Source organism: Oncorhynchus nerka, linkage group LG22, assembly GCF_034236695.1.
Source record: "Oncorhynchus nerka isolate Pitt River linkage group LG22, Oner_Uvic_2.0, whole genome shotgun sequence".
NCBI classification, from domain to species: Eukaryota; Metazoa; Chordata; class Actinopteri; order Salmoniformes; family Salmonidae; genus Oncorhynchus; species Oncorhynchus nerka.
Window position 1 is genome coordinate 64,979,717 of NC_088417.1, and position 20,134 is coordinate 64,999,850.

At 42.8% G+C, this 20,134-nt stretch overlaps 1 protein-coding gene and 1 long non-coding RNA gene across 4 annotated transcripts; one reads left to right on the plus strand and one right to left on the minus strand.

Moving 5' to 3' along the window:
• Positions 1-2,298: 2,298 nt before the first annotated feature.
• On the minus strand, positions 2,299-7,169 carry LOC135563805 (uncharacterized). Its single transcript, XR_010460537.1, has 2 exons — positions 7,081-7,169; positions 2,299-3,962 (listed from the first exon to the last, which is right to left on the minus strand). It is a non-coding gene; the product is annotated as an uncharacterized LOC135563805 (long non-coding RNA).
• On the plus strand, positions 7,122-18,352 carry LOC115105499 (BRCA1-A complex subunit RAP80-like). Of its 3 annotated transcripts, none has more exons than XM_029627619.2 (17): positions 7,122-7,232; positions 7,518-7,587; positions 8,407-8,531; positions 8,684-9,010; positions 9,492-10,272; positions 10,446-10,573; positions 10,685-11,119; positions 12,933-13,298; positions 13,404-13,462; positions 13,585-13,754; positions 15,888-15,943; positions 16,134-16,473; positions 16,650-16,731; positions 16,892-17,015; positions 17,200-17,248; positions 17,368-17,416; positions 18,015-18,352. In XM_029627619.2, exons 1-17 carry the CDS (start codon positions 7,122-7,124, stop codon positions 18,229-18,231), a joined length of 3,489 nt encoding a protein of 1,162 aa, XP_029483479.1. In that variant the 3' UTR covers positions 18,232-18,352. The 3 variants fall into 3 exon arrangements, with proteins under 3 accessions (XP_029483479.1, XP_029483481.1, XP_064863387.1); XM_029627621.2 differs by having other exon boundaries at positions 13,585-13,739; XM_065007315.1 differs by lacking the exons at positions 17,200-17,248; positions 17,368-17,416; positions 18,015-18,352 and having other exon boundaries at positions 16,650-16,739; positions 16,892-16,979.
• The last annotated feature ends 1,782 nt before the right edge of the window (positions 18,353-20,134 follow it).

Genomic DNA, 20,134 nt, shown 5'->3' on the forward strand with positions numbered 1-20,134 from the left:
ATGTCCAATGGCCAATGAGCACCGATACGTTTTATCTATAATTTCTCTTCATTATTTCTCTTCATATGACAAGGATTTAAAAGGATTTGCCAGTATATTGTTGACTTGATTCATGATGATGACTGCTTGCTAAGCTTCTGAAAATATGATCAGTCCAATCAAAGCTACTGTTGATATAACGTGATTTGACGTAATTTTATCTGTGGCCAATGACCTTGAGTCTTATTGGATGGGCACTTCTAATGTCAATCTATAGCAGCACCCAAGTGGCTTGAATTTTCGAGCTCTACCCTTAGACTTGCTGGTGACATAGTGTCCCCATGTGCAACTAGAGAACATTCCCAACCCCATACACTCCGTATTTTCCTCCACCACCACCACCACCACCACCACCACCACCACCACAGAAAAAGAGACCATGTTTGTATGTGACTTTATTAAATCAATTATTTATTTTAGTTATTACATTGTTTGCAAACTGATATGTGACACGTATTAATGCCAAAATAACATGCAAAACAGGCATGTTATTTTTTCTTTGGTAAAAATGTGAGGCTCAAAACAGGTGGCTCTGCCCCACCTGCCCCGAATGACGGATCGCCACTGAAAACAAATATATATTTAATTACCCTACCAACTAACCTTACAATCATTAAAAACCAACTACCCCATTCCACTACTTTGACCCTATCTGCTCCTGCACCATGCCAACAGCCTGGGAGGAAAGGACACCACCACTCATTACACCCTGTAACTCTTCTGAAGTCAAATCTCGTACACACAAATACTTCCCTGCAACTACCACTACATCTATTTTCTGTGATTTAATTTCCATTTCTGCAGTACAGTTGATAACTATTGCTTAGAAGCCAGCTAACCTTACTGAAGCATATATCACTCATTGGCCTATCCCTCTGTGCTGGCACAGATCTACTACTCACAGGGATCCTCTCAGCCTTGACCTTTCCTCCTTTACTTTATTCACTGCTTTAGCATATGACAGCTTCTGCAATACTCTGAGTCTACCCACCTCAAGCTTTCTCTCTAGCACTGGACACTTCCGAGCCCCAGCAACATGGGCACCCCTACAGTTAACACACACAACTTTATCCACTGAAACTACACAATCCTCTATCCCATGCCTTCTTGCACATTTCCCACATCTTGTAATCTCCCTCCTACAAACTTCTGTGACTTGACCATAAACTTGGCACACGAAACAGCGCAGTGGATTTGGCACAAAAGCTCTAAAAGGATAACTGATATATCCTAGCATGGCTCGGGTTCCAAGCTCTTCACCACACCTTCCACCTCATTCCTCTTCTCCCGACTTTGCTTGAGGCCCGGTGGCATCCCGACATAACTCCATCTCATAATCCTCCTGCTGACCTCAGAAACATGTCTTCTCCGGGCACCAACATCTTAACAGCATGAGCAGTGGCCACACACAGAAAAACCGTGTGCATATTCTACCTCGGCTTTCAGATCAGTGCCATGTGTAATTGTGACGACAGAGATACTTTTTAATTATGAGATTGTCTTCAGAGAATTTCAATTGCATACTCCTTGAATCGCCTCTCCTAGCCTCCTTCTCAAAACCAATTGGATGAGAAAGCCAGAGGTCCTTCTTCTCTGATGGGTTTTGAGGAGGTGAGACGACCCGAGGAGGATGCAAGATTCTCCCCTTGTCTCCGCCCTAACAATGGCAGTCAATTGCCGCGTTCAAGTGCTAGTCGGAACTAGGAAACACAGAAATGTCCTGACTTGCTAACTGATTGAACGCGGCACGTGTATAACTACAACCTATTAGCAATTCGGACAAGTTTACAGTCCCGACTAGCATGTGAACGCAGCAAATGGAAGAATCTCAATGGGATCATCTCAATTACATACTCCTAGTGTCCTCTCTTCCTCAAAACCCATGAAGGAGGTCAGAGGGGAGGAACCTCTGACCTGTCATCCAATGGGTTTTGAGAAGGACGCAATATCAGGTGGGACAATTCTAGCCAATGAGAGGGCAGATACACATGTGAACAAGCACAACAGTTTACACTAATTACCACAGCCTATACTCCCCCCTAAAACAGAAATGTGCTTTTTGGTCTTAATTTAAGGTTAGGAATATGGTTAGTAGTGTGGTTAAGATTACAGTTTGGTTTAAAATCTAATTTAAAAAGAGAAATGGCTGAAATAGGCAGGGTTGCTTCCCAACCGAAACATTTTAAAACATTTGGTACATATATTATGCGGCAGACCAGGGGGGTTGGTCAAAACGTATACACAGAGAGCAGGACTAGCTCAGTTTCAAGGGTGTTTATTTGAATAACAAACCAAAAGAAAATAATAGGTCTCCCCCATGAGACCCTCTCCGGGGATACCTTCTTCTGGGCTCCGGGTCTTGCTGTATCCTGTGGTGAACAAAAACAGCACTCCCTCCCTTTACCTCCAGAACCATCCCCAGCTATACGTGTGCTGCCCTTCTGGCAGCTTTATGGGACCCGTCCAGCTGGTGAGCAATCAGCCCTTGATTACTCACCAACCACAATCAACCCCAATTAGTCCTGGCCGGAGAGCCCGTCGAGACCTGGCAAGTCCAGTAGAGGGAGCCATCGCCTCGTGATGTATACTCGGTCTGTCACCAGGGCTCGACCAGTCTTCCCCTGATGGCTGACCTGCTATACGCCACAATTATGACGACATTTTGTGAAGTTTTTGTTCGTTATGGTGTTCGGCGAGGGTTTTGACGGCTGTTCGTGCACACTACATTTTGTTCTGGAGGCCAGCCGAAGTTCGGGAGCCGAAGTATATGCCCCTTCGTCCTTGATTGGTCAACTGTAAGGGTGACGTATGTTTCTTCTTCTTCAGCCCGAAACTCATAGGTGGCGGCACCCGGTGTAGTCTACCATACAACTTTAAAGAAGAAGAAGCCCTAAACTCAGTGTGTATTCAACATGGCGAACAACAACTTCAAGCATAAAAAACAACAACAACAACTTCAAGCATAAAAAAACAACAACAACAACAACTTCAAGCATAAAAAACAACAACAAAACAACTTCAAGCATCGATTGACCGAGGAGGTACAGAAGTACATTAACCACTACAATTATTGCCATGCATTACATAAAGAACAGCATGTAAATGCCAATTTAATGGAGGGTGATTGCGGAAAACGCTGGGGTCCGATCCAACCACTTGTTTGAAAAAGTGGGGTATGGTTTGCAACAAGTTTGTCAAGGCAAAGAAAAGAAACAAGGGCCACAGTGGAAATGCTCCTACAGAAATGTTGCTGCTGGCTTGTTCAGCACGGGAAGACTGAAAGCAACATGATGTCTTCACCAAAGGATGAGAGGTATGTTGTATTTTCTGTTGTATGTTGTATTTTCTATTAGTCACTGAAAAGAGTAGTCATGTTTTGCTAACAATAGCTAGCGCTGGCTAGTGGCTAGCTAGCCTAGGAGTATACTCGTGCAGAGAAAGCAAGCCAACTAAACTAAAGACCTTTACAACATTTGATCAAACATTATTTTGTCAAAGAACATCATACGCTTCCCAAATTGGTAAAACCAAAGTCAAAAGTTTTGTAGCTAGGTCCAGCTACTCAAAATGTTGAAAACGTTTGAGCAGAATTGAGTAGTTGTCCAGTCTTGCTCAACTGCTCAAACCTTTGCAAAATGATAAGTCTATTGTAGTGTCGGTTAATGATATTTGATGTTCATCGAACGTTTTGGATGGTTTGGATAAGTGTACTAAATAGCCCTTTTTTTTCTTTAAGGCACAAACACCAGTGAATGGAGACATCACCTGGTTTTGTTCTCTTCGCCCCAGCACTGCCTGTTCACCGGTCCCAAACACTACCTCTCCAGACACTCTTAATTCCCTCTCCGGCAGGGCCCTGGCACCTACAGCTGACTTCATGGGATGAACTCTTGCCAAAACTCTGGAAGAAACTTGATCACCAGCTGCAAGACAAGAGGAGGACGTGGTCTGAACGACTGGGACTACAGTGAAATTAAGTTTGGTTGTTGTTCAGACATCTCAGAAGTCAGACACATTTGTTTCCATAGACACTTGTTTACATGTCTGTTCTCAGCAGACACTTTTGTACTGTGGCTTACTTTCAGAGCCCAGAAGCAAGAATAAAGGTTTATTTATGTGTGCTGAAAAAGCTCTCTTGGCATTTCTTCATCTCAATACAAGGTGTTTCAGTGCATTCTTTGAACATCAAGTGCTGACAATGTACAGAAGAGCTGTGTGCCACAGACTTTAAAGGCTTTCTTCTATTTGTGGTGTACTTCCAACATTACTAAATTACTGAACAGTGACATCAGGTTTCATTTTATTAACAAGATTAAAACTACATTTTAGTACAAAGTGCTTTGGTTCATAGTGCACACAAAGAACCGAGTCTGCGTCCATCTAGGGAGGTGTGAGCAGTCGAAACAAAGGACTATTTGGCATGATTGGCTGGCCTTGAGTTGTTGTCCTCTCCTAACCACGTCTTTCTGCAATGGCACAATTCCAGGGGCTGCAAGGATGAGGAGCCATGTGTGGTGTCTAGTTTCCTCCAGACCAAGACTCTTCCTAAAGCTGGCCGCCAGGCCAAACTGAGCAATCAGGACAATGGCCTAGGTCAGGGAGGTGACCAAGAACCTGATGGTCACTGACAGAGCTCTTCTGTGGAGATGGGAGAAAGACTCCTGTGGTTCCAAACTTCTTCCATTTAAGAATGATGGAGGCAATGGTGTTCTTGGAGACCTTCAATGCTGCAGAAATGTTTTGGTACATTTCCCCGGATCTATGCAGCGACACAATCCTGTCTCGGAGCTCAACAGACAATTCCTTCGACCTCATGACTTGGTTTTTGCTTTGACGTACACTGTCAACTGTGGGACTTTATATAGACAGGTGTGCCTTTCCAAATCATGTCCAATCGATTGAATTTACCACAGATGGACTCCAAGTTTGAGAAACATCAAGGATTATCAATAGAAACAGGATGCACCTGAGCTCAATTTCTTGTCTCATAGCAAACGAGTCTGAATAATTATGTGCATAAGGTATCAGTTTTTTATTTTTAATACCTTTGCAAAAATCTCTAAAAAAAACATTTTTCACATTGTCATTATGGGGAATTGTGTGATGTATTTAATCCATTTTAGAATAAGGCTGTAACGTAACAACGTGGAAAAAGTGAAGGGGTCTGAATACTTTCTGAATGCACTGTACGTGTGAACAACATACAACTCCGATTTAAAATATTTTTCTCAAAGTTGCAGACATGCAAGAACAAGATGTCAGGACAAGTGCAGTATTTTCAGGAGACAAACTTGGATTAGGGAGGAGAGGCAGGAGGTTGAGGAAGAGGGTGTGCTTGAATTGTTTGAGAACTTAGGAAAATGGGAGATGATTTGTTGAAAAATGGTAGAAAATGTAAACAGAGTGAACTGAACAACGGATCGAAGACAGGAGGAGAAATGGAAGTATCGGAGGGCAAATCAAATTTTATTTGTCACATGTGCCGAATACAACAGGTGTAGACATTACAGTGAAACGCTTACTTACAAGCCCTTAACCAACAATGCAGTTTAGAAAAATACCTAAAAAATAACCTAATTAAAGAGCAGCAGTAAAATAACCATAGCGAAGCTATATACAGATGGTACCAGTAGAGTCTATGTATGGGGGCACCAGTTAGTCAAGGTTATATGTAGAGTTATTAAAGTGGTAGGTGTGGTGAAGTTCTCGGAGCCCGAGGCTTGCACCGAGGGTCAGGATAAAGATGAATCTGACAGTAATGAGTTTGACATTTTGGGAAAAAGTGGACCCTTGATTTTGGCTGATCCATGGTTTCAGGCTAGTGGAAATGGAGTTAAGTGTTGTGGAATCGGTGACGGTAACCCGGAGTGGTCTTGTGAAAATGGTTTGTTTCTGTTGGTCCTCAGGATGTGTGGTTTCCAGTGTAGTTACTTGAAAAGCTGTCGTGGCTTTAGCTTGAAGGGGAATATACACAGCTTTATACGGGATTTGACGTCAGAAGAGTTACAGGGGGTGTCCTGTCATTTCAGGCTGTTGGCTTGAGGTACGACTAGACAGATTTAATGGAGTAGGGTTGTGGGTTTTTAATGAGTGTAGGGTTAGATGGTAGTTTTTTTTTAAAGTCCCAAACAAAATATAAGGGATTATAATCCAGTCTAGTTGGTGGCAGTAATGCAACATTTATTGGATACCAACCTCCCTTAAACCTCATCGAAGAAGACAGATTGACAGGAGCCTCTTTACTTCAGGTGCTCACTTCACCTCTTGCGCTCAGACTACACCAAAGACAGTTGCAGCAAAAATGGTGTGGTTGTGGTAACGTTAGCAGGGCCCACCCTCTCTGGCAGTAGGGTTTAATCCTGACTTTGTACATTTTTCTACAGATTTCTACAGTTTGTTCAAAATAACGAATATTATGTGTGTGAGCTAGAAATGTTATCTGGGTCAATGAGTATAAGAGTGTTTTGATAATATTTGGATTGGTCGAGAAAGCCACAAAGGGGGGTGTTTTGAGAGTGCCATAAAGTACTTTGCTGGCCTCTGCTCACACGTTTGGACATTATTTTCACAGGGACGTTTAATACACCTTGCTGTAGTTTCATTTGTGAACAGTTTTTAACTGGTCCCGTTAAAAAAGCATGCTCTTCCTGTTTGAAATGTGCAATTGTAGTGCTGTATTGCACCGTACATTTCAGCCAAAGACAGAACAATGAAACGTTTTAGTTATAAAAATATTAGTTTCAGTCCCCTTCAAAGTTTGACCTCCCTTTTATTGAGTCACGTGATCGAAGAAAACATGGCTTCTTGAATCGAGATTTGTCAATGTTTTGGTAAAAGTAGGAATCCTACCAACTAACACTGGATGTGGTTAACAGTCTTTAACTGAATGATTTGTAACTTAAATTCCATGTATCGTTATATACATAGCTAGCTAAGTAACTTTTACTTTCGGTTTTTCGTAATTCTCAGGAAGATGAGTGTGCAGACATCCGCGACACAATTCGTAAGGATAGCTAACGGTAGCTAGCTAAGCTAACTTACCGTCTATATTTGTTATCAAGCACCAAATTCAACCCAGTAACATGCCTCCTCGGAAAAAGCGAGAGAACAGATACGCTGATGATGGTCCCAGGAAACGAAGACGAGCAGTTGATCATGAAGAGGACAGAGTCGTCATCTCAGACAGCGACGAGGTAACGTTACCCAGCTGAACTGACTAACTCGTTAGCTAGCTAGCTGGTTACACACTGGCTAGCTAGCTACACGGATACAGAACTACCTAACTACTGGTTATCTATATGTGTAAAGTGCCCTATCATTAAATGTTAACTACAAAATAATAACTCTATACTATACTTGATAATTGTCGGCCAAGTAGTATTTCTGCTTCAACCCACTTTTATGTCTCTTAAAGAAAGGCACCTGACCCAAGATATAAAATAATCTGTAATTGACAACTCATCTCTCTTCTAACCCAGGATGAAGACTTCAGACCAACATCGTTAGAGGAGCATAAACGGGAGAAGGAGAGTAAAATACGATCTAACGGTATACTGTCCAATATACGTCTCCTTATTTGTAACGTAGCGAATTAGACGTATCATTCTCATGTAGCACATTAGCCCTATAATGGACTAAAGGAGCCTAGCGTTAATTGTTTATAGTCCAAGGACCTTACATGTTCTGGAAGCCAAAACGGCCAAATACTCAAACCTGAGTCAATTCTCAATTGCAGTATGGTTATAGAAACATACATCTCTACTTTCATATCACATAAAAATAATTTCACAAATGCAAAATACACACTTATTCTACACTGTTTTAACAGGTGTTAACACAGTTGCAGTCAACAGTATTTTGTGACAACACGTTTGTCTTCCGTTTACACGCAGGTGTTAGATGCAGGTAGCTAATTAGCACAGGTCTACTGTCTGTTTTCCAATAAACATAGGCTGTAACATGGATATATGGCTGCGTGAGAACACTAACCCTATAAAGGTGTGTATCAATTGAGCCTTCTTTTTTAAAATATAATTATTTCTAGCTGATATGAAAGATAAGGTTGTTATGCGTTTACATTTTAGGGCACATCAACAGATTTTTCACCTAATCGGCTCAGGGATTTAAACCAGCAACCTTTCGGTTACTGGCCCAACGCTCTTAACCGCTAAGCTACCTGCCGCCCAAAACCGTTAGACAAGTGATGCGTGTTAATGTTCAGACTGAGCGCCGGGGCTCCTTACACAACTCCACTGTACATATTGTAATGGAACTGAGTCATGATCAATCACCAAAATGTAACCACTGAAGCACTGCTAGTTGGAGCTTTGTCATCTACTGTACTGAAGCTGTCCCTTCTCTTCTCAGAGATGACTGAGGAAGAGATGCTGGATCTGGCCATGAGGCTGAGTGAACAGGAGGCCAGCAACACTGCTCTCAGGCAACGACAGGAGGAGGAGACCATGAGGAAGGCCATCGCTGAAAGCCTCTACGTAAGTGTCGAGAATACTGACAGATATAAAAGGTTGCCTGGACATTTCCTCTAGGACAGTCGCAGTCCTCGCCATTATTTCAAATAAAACCACAAATGTTTCTCCCATTGTATCTATTCCTGTGATACATGAGTGTTGTTCTATCCCTCCAGGCGGACAGACACACTCATCCCCACTCAGAATCTCTGCTGGTGGACAGGAGCCCTACCCAGAAATGTCAACGTTCCCCTCCAGAGGCAGAAAGCAGCATACAGCCCCCCAGGCGGAAGCTCTCTTACCCCAACCATGGTGTGGCTGACAGGGAGGGAGCCCACGGTGTAGGTGTTAGTGTAGGGGTTTCTAACCCAGAAACCAGCAGGAGGGGGGAAAAAGAGGCTAGTCCATTACTAGATATGCCTGACCTGTCTCAGATCCAGAAGGTCTACTCCCAGTCTTCTCCCCTCAGCCAAGCTTCCACCTCCATGCCTCTCTCTTCACAGGTCAGTGGTGCCTCATTATTTGTCTGTCATGGCAATCATGTAGTTCTGTCTTTCTTCAGGGGATACTATGGGCCTAAATCTAACTCTCTATGAGTCTGATTGATACTTTAACCTGAAGACTTGTGTTAATAAGCATTAATGTAGGTCTAGAAGAACCAATTACTTACTTATATCTAAATGCCACATCTTTCAATCATCACCAGTCTAGATTGCATTCCAAATCAATTTAGTTCTAGTGATGTTACCGGGGCGGCAGGTAGCCTAGTGGTTAGTGTTGGACTAGTAACTGAAAGGTTGCAAGATCGAATCCCCGAGCTGACAAGGTAAAAGTCTGTTGTTCTGGCCCTGAACAAGGCAGTTAACCCACTGTTCTTAGGCCGTCATTAAAAATAAGAATTTGTTCTTAACTGACTTGTCTAGTTAAATAATGGTAAAATAAAAAACAAAGTTATTTTAATGACATTTTCTATGACATTTTAAGGAGGGGTCTTCTCTAAAGAACCCTTTCGGAAACCTCTCAGCCCACGTCGAATCTCAGGAATGCAAGTCCACAGAGAATGAGTCCCAACTCAGGAAGAAGTCTGCTGTATTCCCTCTCGCCACTACAGTCCCCTCAGCCAGCAAACTCATCCTGTGCCTGCATAAGCTCAGCCAGGACCTCCTAGTAGACTGTCAGGCCTCTGGGTTCCTACTATGTTCTCAAGAGAGTCCTCCAAGTGTAACTCTTTCCACAAAGTCCCAGATGTCTCAGTCTTTTCAGCCAAAGAGCCCTACATTCTCCAAAAGCCCTGTGTTCTCCAGGACAGAGAGAACTGCAGGTGGGGATCCAGGCCAAGGGAGTCCCCCTATGTTCTCTGAGACTGATTCAGGAAAGGAAGAAAAAGAGGCAAGTCCAACTTTTCCTAAAAGTGCCATGTTCTCCAGTAGTGATACAGGAGAAGAAGAGAAAGCGGCAAGTCCCACCTTTCCCGGAAGCCCAGTCTTCCCCAGAACTGATCAGATAAGGGACCAGGGTCCACAGAACTGTATTGAAAGTGTCTCTACATCAGAAGACCATGAGGTCAGAGACAGAGAGGATGTGAAGAGCAGCGAATCCTCAAAGTGCCTTCCACCACGCCTCAGAACAACCCTGTCCCTGAACAAGAGACTCATGCCTATAAGGAAGACAGCTGGAGTTGCCGACAAAGTTGTTGACCAAGAGGAACGTCAGGGTGAATCCTCGCAGAGCGCTGTAAACAGGATTAGCACGCCTGCAAAGTTTGGTATGTTTTCTATTGTTTTAACAACTATCATACATACAGAATAATGTTACAACAACACTGAGTTTTAATGAGAGCAAGTAATAGCGGTAGGGCAGGTTCATATGGCCTCTTCCTGCCCTTTGGCTTTCTATGTTCTGATCCTATGTATGTATTGGCATGATTGTTCTCTTTAGCTGCAGAAGAAGACCTTAATTCAGAGGAACTTACATTGGCTTTTGAGACTCAGCCAATGCAGGAGTTAACCAGTAATATGGCGCTATGCTGGTCAGATGATGACGAAGAGGAAGACGGTCCTGCAAAGGTAATGCCAAGGAACTACAAGAGATTGTATATTAGCAGTACTGTTATTTAGCCTTTGACTTCACCTGAAACCTAATTTACAGTGTATTGTGGGAACTTCTCTCTCTTGCAGTCGGCTCAGTTGCCCAGCCCAGTCTTCCCACAAGAGAATGACCTCCCACAACCAAGCAACCAATGTCTCTCCACAAACACCAACCACCACTGTTCCCCTCCACACATACACAGCCCCTGCCTCGTCCCCAAGAAACGCACACACATCTCTGAAGACTCCGCGTGCGAGGACGGAGAGAGCCAGTCCAAGCGCATCCGGAAGAAGTTCACCTTCAAGGGCATGTATGGATCTCCCTCCCCCTTTCTCCCCAGACAGGCTGCAGGTAGAGGGAGCCAGGATGAGGCACAAGCCAGATACCCCTCTTCCCACCAGCCCCAGGCCTCTTCCAGCCACCTCTCTCCCCCCACAGGTGGCCAGGGGGATGGGGGAGTGGTGTGCTACTATTGGGGCGTGCCTTTCTGTCCGCGAGGGCAGGACCCAGATGCCTACACGCAGGTTATCCTTTATCTTTCTTCTGATGTAGTCTTAATTTATTATTCTCTCTCATAGACATTCTCTGGGTTAGGAGTCAATGTGGGTATCTGACATCTGGGAACACAAAAAGGGGCATATAGTGCATTTGAAAACGATTCAGACCCCTTGACTTTTTCTGCGTTTTGTTATCTTACAGCCTTATTCTAAAATTGATTAAATTGTTTTTTCCCCCTCATCCATCTACACACAATACCCCATAATGACAAACCAAAAACAGTTTCAGACTCTTTACTCAGTACTTTGTTGAAGCACCTTTGGCAGCAATTACAGCCTTGAGTCTTCTTGGGTCTGAACCTACAAGCTTGGCACACCTGTATTTAGGGAGTTTCTCCCGTTCTTCTCTGTAGATCCTCTCAAGCTCTGTCAGGTTAGATGGGGACGTCGCTGTATAGCCATTTTTAGGTCTCTCCAGAGATGTTCAATCGGGTTAAAGTCCAGGCTCTAGCTGGGCCACTCAAGGACATTGAGACTTGTCCGAAACCCCTCCTGCGTTGTCTTGGCTGTGTGCTTAGGGTTGTTGTCCTTTTGGAACGTCTGAGGTCCTGAGTGCTCTGGGGCAGGTTTTCATCAAGGATCTCTGTTCTTTGCTCTGTTCGTCTTTCCTTCGATACTGACTACTCTCCCAGTCCCTGCCGCTGAAAAACATCCATACTGTATGATGCTGCCACCACCAGACGTGACGCTTGGCATTCAGGCCAAAGAGTTAAATTCTTGGTTTCATCAGACCAGAGAATCTTGTTTCTCATGGTCTGAGAGTCTTTTAGGTGCCTTTTGGCAAACTCCACGCGGGCTGTTATGTACCTTTTACTGAGGAGTGGCTTCCGTCTGACCACTATACCATATGGCCTGATTGGTGGAGTGTTGCAGAGATGGTTGTCTTTCTGGAAGGTTCTCCCATCTCCACAGAGGAGCTCTGTCAGTGACCATCAGGTTCTTGGTAGCCTCCCTGACCAAGGCCATTGTCCCCCAATTGCTCAGTTTGGCTGGGCGGCCAGCTTTAGGAAGAGTCTTGGTGGTTCCAAACTTCTTCCATTTAAGAATGATGGAGGCCACTGTGTTCTTGGGGACTTTCAATACTGAAGAAATGTTGTGGTACCCTTCCCCAGATCTGTTCCTCGAACACAATCCTGTCTCGGAGCTCTACAGACAATTCCTTCAACTTCATTAAAAACATTTTTTTTAAGTACCTTTTGTTTAACCAGGCATGTCAGTTAAGAACAAATTCTTATTTTCAATGACGGCCTAGGAACAGCTTGCTTCATGGCTTGCTTTTTGCTCTTACATGCACTGTCAACTGTGGGACCTTTATATAAACAGGTATGCACCTTTCCAAATCATGTCCAATCAATTGAATTTACCACAGGTGGATGTAGAAACATCTCAAGGATGATCAATGGAACTAGGATGAACCTGAGCTCATTTTTGAGTCTCATGGTAAAGGATCTGAGTACTAATGTGCGTTTTTTAAATATTTTTAATAAATGTGTTAACATTTTGTAAAAAAAAAATTGTTTTGCTTTGTCATTATGGGGTATTGCATGCATATTGTGGAAAACATTTTATTTAATTAATTTTAGAATCAGGCTGTAACGTAACAGTGTAGAAAAATTAAAGGGGTCTGAATACTTCCCGAATGCATTGTATAAATTCTGTGTGCTACTGTATTGTAGACACTCCATCCATAATTTTGTAATATTTCATTGACCTGATGTCAGATGTCATGACTTCTAACTGAGTATGTAACTGATAGCAATTAACAGATTTTTCCTTACAGGTGATCATGTCCCAGCTGGAGGTGTATGAGAAGAGCCTGAAGGAAGCCCAGAGGGGTCTGCTGAGGAAGGCAGGCTGGGGGGAGCCTGTCCTTCCTGGGCCCCCAGAGAGACCTTTTTCCAGGAGGGGACGCCTCAAGAGACACAGGGCCCCAGAACTTCTGGAGGAAGAGGAGGAAGAAGTCCAGGGAGTGAGAAACCAGCAGGAAGAGGTCGTGGAGGTGGTAGAGGATGATGAAGAGGAGGGTGAGGAAAGGGAGTGGCGGCGGTCACAGGGAGGGACGGAAGAGGGAGAGGGAGGGAGGAGAGGAAGACTGGAGTGGAAGGACTATCAGTCACTGTTTGTGTCCACTCCTGAACAAGACGAAGTGAGTATTGCTTAACTTTTGTCAATACTTATAAGGAGCAATACATTTATGTATTTCTAAAGGCTCTTCTCCAGAAAAGTATCTCTTTGTTTTGTCTTCCCATAGAAATCGCCCTCACCTGTATTTCATGTAGAATCCAATCAACAACAAATTCTACCTCGAAGGTAAGAAAGGGAGGCATAAACTGCTACATTATACAGTATGGACCTAGCTTGTCTATAATCTCAATGATACAAGTCCTTTAAATGTGCACAGGAATGAAAACATGTTGATTTCTAATTTCCAGGAGTCTTGGCCTTAGAAAAGAAGAGAGAAGACCATCGTCACTGCCTGTCCCGCTGGAGAAGGAAAAGGAAGAAGATGAAAAAGAGGGAGAGCAGAGGGAGGAGGAAGAAATAATGGGGGAGGAAGTAGTGGATGTCGGTGGCTTAGAAGTTCCAGGTATAAGAAATGATGGTAAGACTTTACTTGACACCCAGCGTCATAACATATTGTGACACTGTCATAATCATGTAATAACAGCAGACAATTTCTCATAACACTGTCATGACACATTTTTAGACCTGTTGTGACATATGTTGTGTTATTTTATGGCTGGTTATGATACCTACAGTGCTTGCTCCACTAAAAGTTGTGTGATTATGCTTCAGGACTTAGAGGTAGTTTGTGGTTTAGCATGTCACCACTTCATTGCTCCAGACCAGCGCAAGGGGGAGTTAGAGCACTGATTATGATTTTGGGTCCTACTGTGTCATTGACATTGAATGGGTGACATAAACCTAAATAGAAACTGATAATTGTGCACAACTTCAGTATTACTTACTAAAACTGTTGTTACACTAATTTGACACTAGTTTTATTGGATTTTATTAGGATTATTTTGCTTGTACTGTAGGCCACTCACAACCTGTCACGTTGTGCAGCGCCTGAGTGGTGCAACGGTCTAAAACACTGCATAGCTGTGCAAGCTGTGTTGCTTCAGATGCTGGTTCAATACCTGTGCCGGCCTCGACTGGGATACCCATGAGATTACTATTTTATTTGGTTTCTCACCCTCTAAAACCAGAAATAAATCATTCTAAATAACAAACTGGCTTTATTTACAAATTAGTAACAATGTCTCACCCCATGTTCAAGAATTATTATTATTATTATTATTATTCATCATTTAGAATGATATAAAAGCCCGTTGGATATTCTCATAGATATAATTAACCCTGTTATTAGCAGGACAATATACAGTGGGGAGAACAAGTATTTGATAGACTGCTGATTTAGCAGGTTTTCCTACTTACAAAGCATGTACAGGTCTGTCATTTTTTATCATAGGTACACTTCAACTATGAGAGACGGAATCTAAAACAAAAATACAGAAAATCATGTATGATTTTTAAGTAATTAATTTGCATACTTATTTTCCACCATAATTTGCAAATAAATTCATTAAAAATCCTACAATGTGATTTCTGGATTTTTTTTCTCATTTTGTCTGTCATAGTTGAAGTGTACCTATGATGAAAATTACAGGCCTCTCATATTTTTAAGTGGGAGAACTTGCACAATTGGTGGCTGACTAAATACTTTTTTGCCCCACTGTACATTAATCTCCAATCCAAAATTAAATCTAGAATCGGCTTCCTATTTCGCAACAAAGCATCCTTCACTCATGCTGCCAAACAAACATTCGTAAAATTGACCATCCTACCGATCCTCAACTTTGGCGATGTCATTTATAAACTAGCCTCCAACACTCTACTCAACAAATTGGATGCAGTCTATCTGTTTTGTCACCAAAGCCCCATATATTACCCACCACTGCGACCTGTACGCTCTCGTTGGCTGGCCATCGCTTCATACTCGTTGCCAAACCCACTGGCTCCAGGTCATCTACAAGTCTCTGCTAGGTAAAGCCCCACCTTTTCTCAGCTCACTGGTCACCATAGCAGCACCCACCCGTAACTGCAAAAATCACTGAAGCTGGAAACACATATCTCCCTCACTAGCTTTAAGCACCAGCTGTCAGAGCAGCTCACAGATCACTGCACCTGTACATAGCCCATCTGTAGCCCATCTGTAAATAGCCCATCCAACTATCTCATCCCCATACTGTATTTATTTATCTTGCTCCGTTGCACCCCAGTATCTCTACTTGCACATTCATCTTCTGAACATCTACCATTTCAGTGTTTAATTGCTATATTGTAATTACTTTGCCACCATGGCCTATTTATTGCCTTACCTCCCTTATCTTACCTCATTTACACTCACTATATATAGACTTAAAAATATATATATACTGTATTATTGACTGTTTATTCCATGTGTAACTCTGTGTTGTTGTATGTGTCGAACTGCTGTGCTTTATCTTGGCCAGCTCGCAGTTGTAAATGAGAACTTGTTCTCAACTAGCCTACCTGGTTAAATAATGGTGAAAAAATATTAGGAAGGTGTGCCTAATGTCTATTGTTTGCTATACTTTGTGTATATGGTTACATTTAGAACTAAATACTAAATGTTGTGAGCTTCACTTCATAATATGTAGCTTTTAATTGGCATGCCTCTATTTTTTCTTGTTGATTCTGATGGCAGAGACCCAACTCAGTGACGATGGCACCCAAGACCTGATGGTCACCAACCCTGCACGGGTCAGTAACTTCTGCACTACAAATGACACACCTAAACTGAGCATTCTGATTACAGTTCTGACTGATTCTCCTTCTTTCATCCAACACCTAGAAATTTTGGCTGTGTTCATCGAATTGTGAGGTTGTGTTGTAGATGTCTATCATAGTTGTGTGTTTTTTAATGTCTGTGGTTTGATTTGGTTACCCCTAGCCCCAACCAGAGAGGCAGTCCCTGCCTCAGATCCAGACTTTTCTCTCATTACCCCATCCTCTGGAGCAGCGTGTAGAGGGGATGGAGGTGAAAGAGGAGAGGAGGAGTGGCCCTGTTAGGAGTCCTGCTAGAGGAGAGGATGTGAGGGTGGAAATGGAGGAGACTGGGGAGGTACAGGGTGGGGTCTCAGAACCTGCACGCCCTCAGAGCCCCAGCATGGACTGTCCCATGTGCATGCGCCCCTTCCCCCTGACGGAGATTGAGCTGCACGCTGCCTACTGTGACGGTAGTACCGCTAACATGGAGGAAGAGGAGATGATGGCTCCGAGCCAATCGCAAGGTGAGAACACGCAGCAAGACACGCATACAACAGACACTCGTTTCTTCAACTCAATCTAAAGTAATCTCTGTTGTTTATGCAAGGATGTTGACAAAGGAACAATGCAAGTCGAGTATGTGTAGTGAAATATTATGTTTGACCCCAGAGCGTAAAACGGTCCCTTGCTTAATATGTAGTTACAGTGAAGTCTCATAGGAAGAGGACCAGAAGGGGAGAAAGAATTGGAGAGGAGCAGCCCTGTTCTTCTGGCTCTGGCAAGTAAGTAGGTATGAGTGGATTGACCTTGGTCTAACAGCTAGTCTCCTATACCTAGTTTACATTCACAGGGAACGTCACTTTAGGCTAAATTATTTTGACATACCTACTATAGAGTAACCTGATCATACCTTTTAACCTGTCTGTGTTGTCTTCCGAGCAGGGCAGTGCAGGGAGAGAAGTGCTTCCTGTGTCAGCAGCTATTTCATCTCCGGGACTATGAGAAGCATGTAGAGGACTGCATCAGAAACCAAGAAGTGTCCAAGGCTGAATCCAGGGCTGGAAAGGTACTCCTAGTTAGCACTATTGCACAGCATTATACACTGTATATGTAGTTGTTGTCAAAACCAAGCCAGCTGTTGTAGACCATTGGTAGTTAATTGCAGACAGTGTGGTTTCCCTAGCTGTCGTGAAGCACTCACCGTTGGTCTTCTGCTCTTTCTTCCCTCTGTGTGATGGATGATCTTCCAGAGTGGAGACTTGCTGAGTGCTTTGGACCAGACAGAGCACAGAGATTTAGGTACACTCACTCTCAAACTGTGATGATGTTGTTTTACATGTTCAAAATGCCTCGTTCCACCTTGTTTGAATGGGTGAAAAAGAGAGCCAATGTTTTCACTCTACTTTGTCTCCTTTTAGGGACTACTGAGGCCGGACCATGTGATGCTGCCTTCAGGAGCCAACACAGGTAAGCAAAACAGGAAATGCACTAATGGATTGTTTTTGGAAACTCCATTTGACTAATGTTACTGTTGCACCCACCTCTGGTGACACAGGCTGTTCCATGTGTGTGATAGGTAGGGAAGTCTGATAAGCAGACCCTGGTTGGGTATGTCTGATACACCCTGATTAATAACTCTCTAAAGCATCATAGCAACTCCATTATATGCTTATACCTTCATATTTGTCCATTGTTGACTAAGACTGTTGTGTACCCCTATGTAAAGTAGTTATTCATTTGAAGTGGTGTATTTTCTTCTGGTTTAATAGTTTATGAATGCATATTAACATATTTTGTGAATATGAGATGGTAAGCAGACCGCAAAGTTTAGTGCTTGCCTGATTGTTTGTGTGACTATCGACAGTGTCACTGTAACAATATCAGTGTACTACCTCTAGCTCACACCTGGATCATGTTCAGTAGGCACAACATGGACTGAAAGAGGGAGGAACTACCTGGACATGTCCAATAAACACTTTTCCTTTTTCATTGCATAAAGTTTTACTACGGTGTGCTCTAATGATCATGACCCTGCCATTTATAACCATGTGATTGTTGCTTTCAGTGGCCTTATTGAGGATCTGGGAGAGTCTGGGGGAAGTGGAGACATCGCCGTCTCAGGTTTCAGAGTGAGCACCTCGCCCATCCGATCCTTCACCTCCATCTCAGAAGCCACAGACTGCCTTATTGACTTCAAGCGCCAGTACTCTTCCTGTACTTCCTCCTCTTCCTCCTCTAGGCCCAGACAAAGAGGGAGGAAATTCAAATTTACTAAAAAATAGAAAATACTGTCAACTGCTTTTTTTAATACCACTGCATATCTTTTCTTTGTATTGTTTGTTACACTGAATCAAGTGATACAAATGTGTGTTAATGTGTGATTAAATAATACATCTAAATGTTTATTTTGTGTACTTTCTTACAAATCTGTTAGATTCGATTCATCTTTACACACTAGAAAGAAATGCACACAGTGACCCAAACTATGGGCTCACATTTTATTCTTATTTAAATAAGTGACTCCAAAATGACATGATACATTGCAGGTGTTGGATCTTTAATTTGAGCCAGTTTGCTACAGCAGGATAATAATAATGCAAGTTATCATTTTTGTATGAGTTAATATGATTTTTTTTAAGGTAAAATCAAGTTTGACATTTCTAAGTGGAAATTACAAACTTCAGAAGCATTTTTAAACCTCAAATACACAAGTAATACATTTCCTGCAGTACCTATTGGGCACAACATAATCTTAAACGCAACCAAAACAAACTGCAAATGCATCCAAAAGTTAGTCACCAGCTTGATGTAGTCATTGTGTGCTAGGAATATGGGACTCAATAGTACATTTTTGACTAAATACACAAGTGAATTTGTCCAAATACTTATGACCCCTTCAAATGGAGCGACTAGATCCATAAAGTGCTTTCATTTCTAAACTGTAAAAACGATATTCATGAAAATACCCTTAAATAAAAGGTTTTATTCTCTACTGTGAAAATATTTGTCAAATCCCAAATTTTATCTTCACCGTCCAAGTATATACATAGTGTATGTATGAAAGGTAGCCTAAAATAAAAGGTGACATTCTGGACTGTGGACTGTTCTAGTGTTGGAAGCCAATGTGAACGGCAGAGACTCAATGTTGTAAAAGCGGAAATAAACTCAGTTGAGATTAATCTTGTTAAACTATTACGGTCAGTTTCTGCCTGACCTGTCCTCTTTTCTGGACCCCACGCCATCTTCTGAAATCTGAAGTGAAATGTGTGTGTGGCTTCCCCAAAGAAGAGCTTTCAGAAAGTCTACTGACGACACAACAGTGGTAAGCCTGATCAGCGAAAACGATGAGGCAGCCCTTTAGGGAGGTCAGAGACAGCAACTTCTCCCTCAATTTGAGCAAGACAAAGGAGATGATCGTGGACTACAGGAAAAGAAGTGCTGAACAGGCCCCCATTGAAGAGACTAGTGGAGTGGAACGAGAGTTTCAAGTTCCTTGATGTCCACATCACCATAAAATTATCATGGTCCAAACACACCAAGACAGTTGTGAAGTGGACACGACAACACCTTTTCCCCCCAGGAGACTGAAAAGATATGGCAATGGTCCCCAGATCCTCAAAAAGTTCTTCAGCTGCACCATCGAGAGCATCCTGACCGGTTGCATCACCGCCTGGTATGGCAACTGCTCGGCATCCGACCATAAGGTGCTACAGAGGGTAGTGTGTACGGCCCAATACATCACTGGGGGAAGCTTCCTGCCTTCCAGGACCTATATACTAGGCGGTGTCAGAGGAAGGCCCAAAAAATTGTCAAAGACTCCAGTCACCCAAGTCAAAGACTCCAGTCACCCAAGTCATAGACTGTTACCTCAACTAACCTGTTACCTCAACTAATCAGTACCGGTACCCCTTGTCTATAGCCTCGTTATTGTTATGTAATTTTATTGTGTTACTTTTTATTTTATTTTTACTTAAGAAAATATTTACTAAATTAACTTAACTCTTTCTTGAACTGCATTGTTGGTTAGGGGATTGTGAGAATTTCACAGTAAGGTCTACAACTGTTTTATTCGGCGCAATTGACAAATAACATTTGATTTGTACATGTAGATAGAGGTAAAGTGACTATGCATGGATAATAAACAGAGAGCAGCAGCAGCGTAAAAATGGGGGGGGGGGGGGGGGT

Bases quoted from the DNA above. Each gene is read 5' to 3' on its own strand.
- LOC115105499 (XM_029627619.2), top strand. From the start codon at position 7,122: ATGCCTCCTCGGAAAAAGCGAGAGAACAGATACGCTGATGATGGTCCC. The intron at 16,732-16,891 runs GTAAGTAGGTAT...TCTTCCGAGCAG, and splicing joins TGTTCTTCTGGCTCTGGCAA to GGCAGTGCAGGGAGAGAAGT. The intron at 17,417-18,014 runs GTAAGCAAAACA...TGTTGCTTTCAG, and splicing joins GCCTTCAGGAGCCAACACAG to TGGCCTTATTGAGGATCTGG.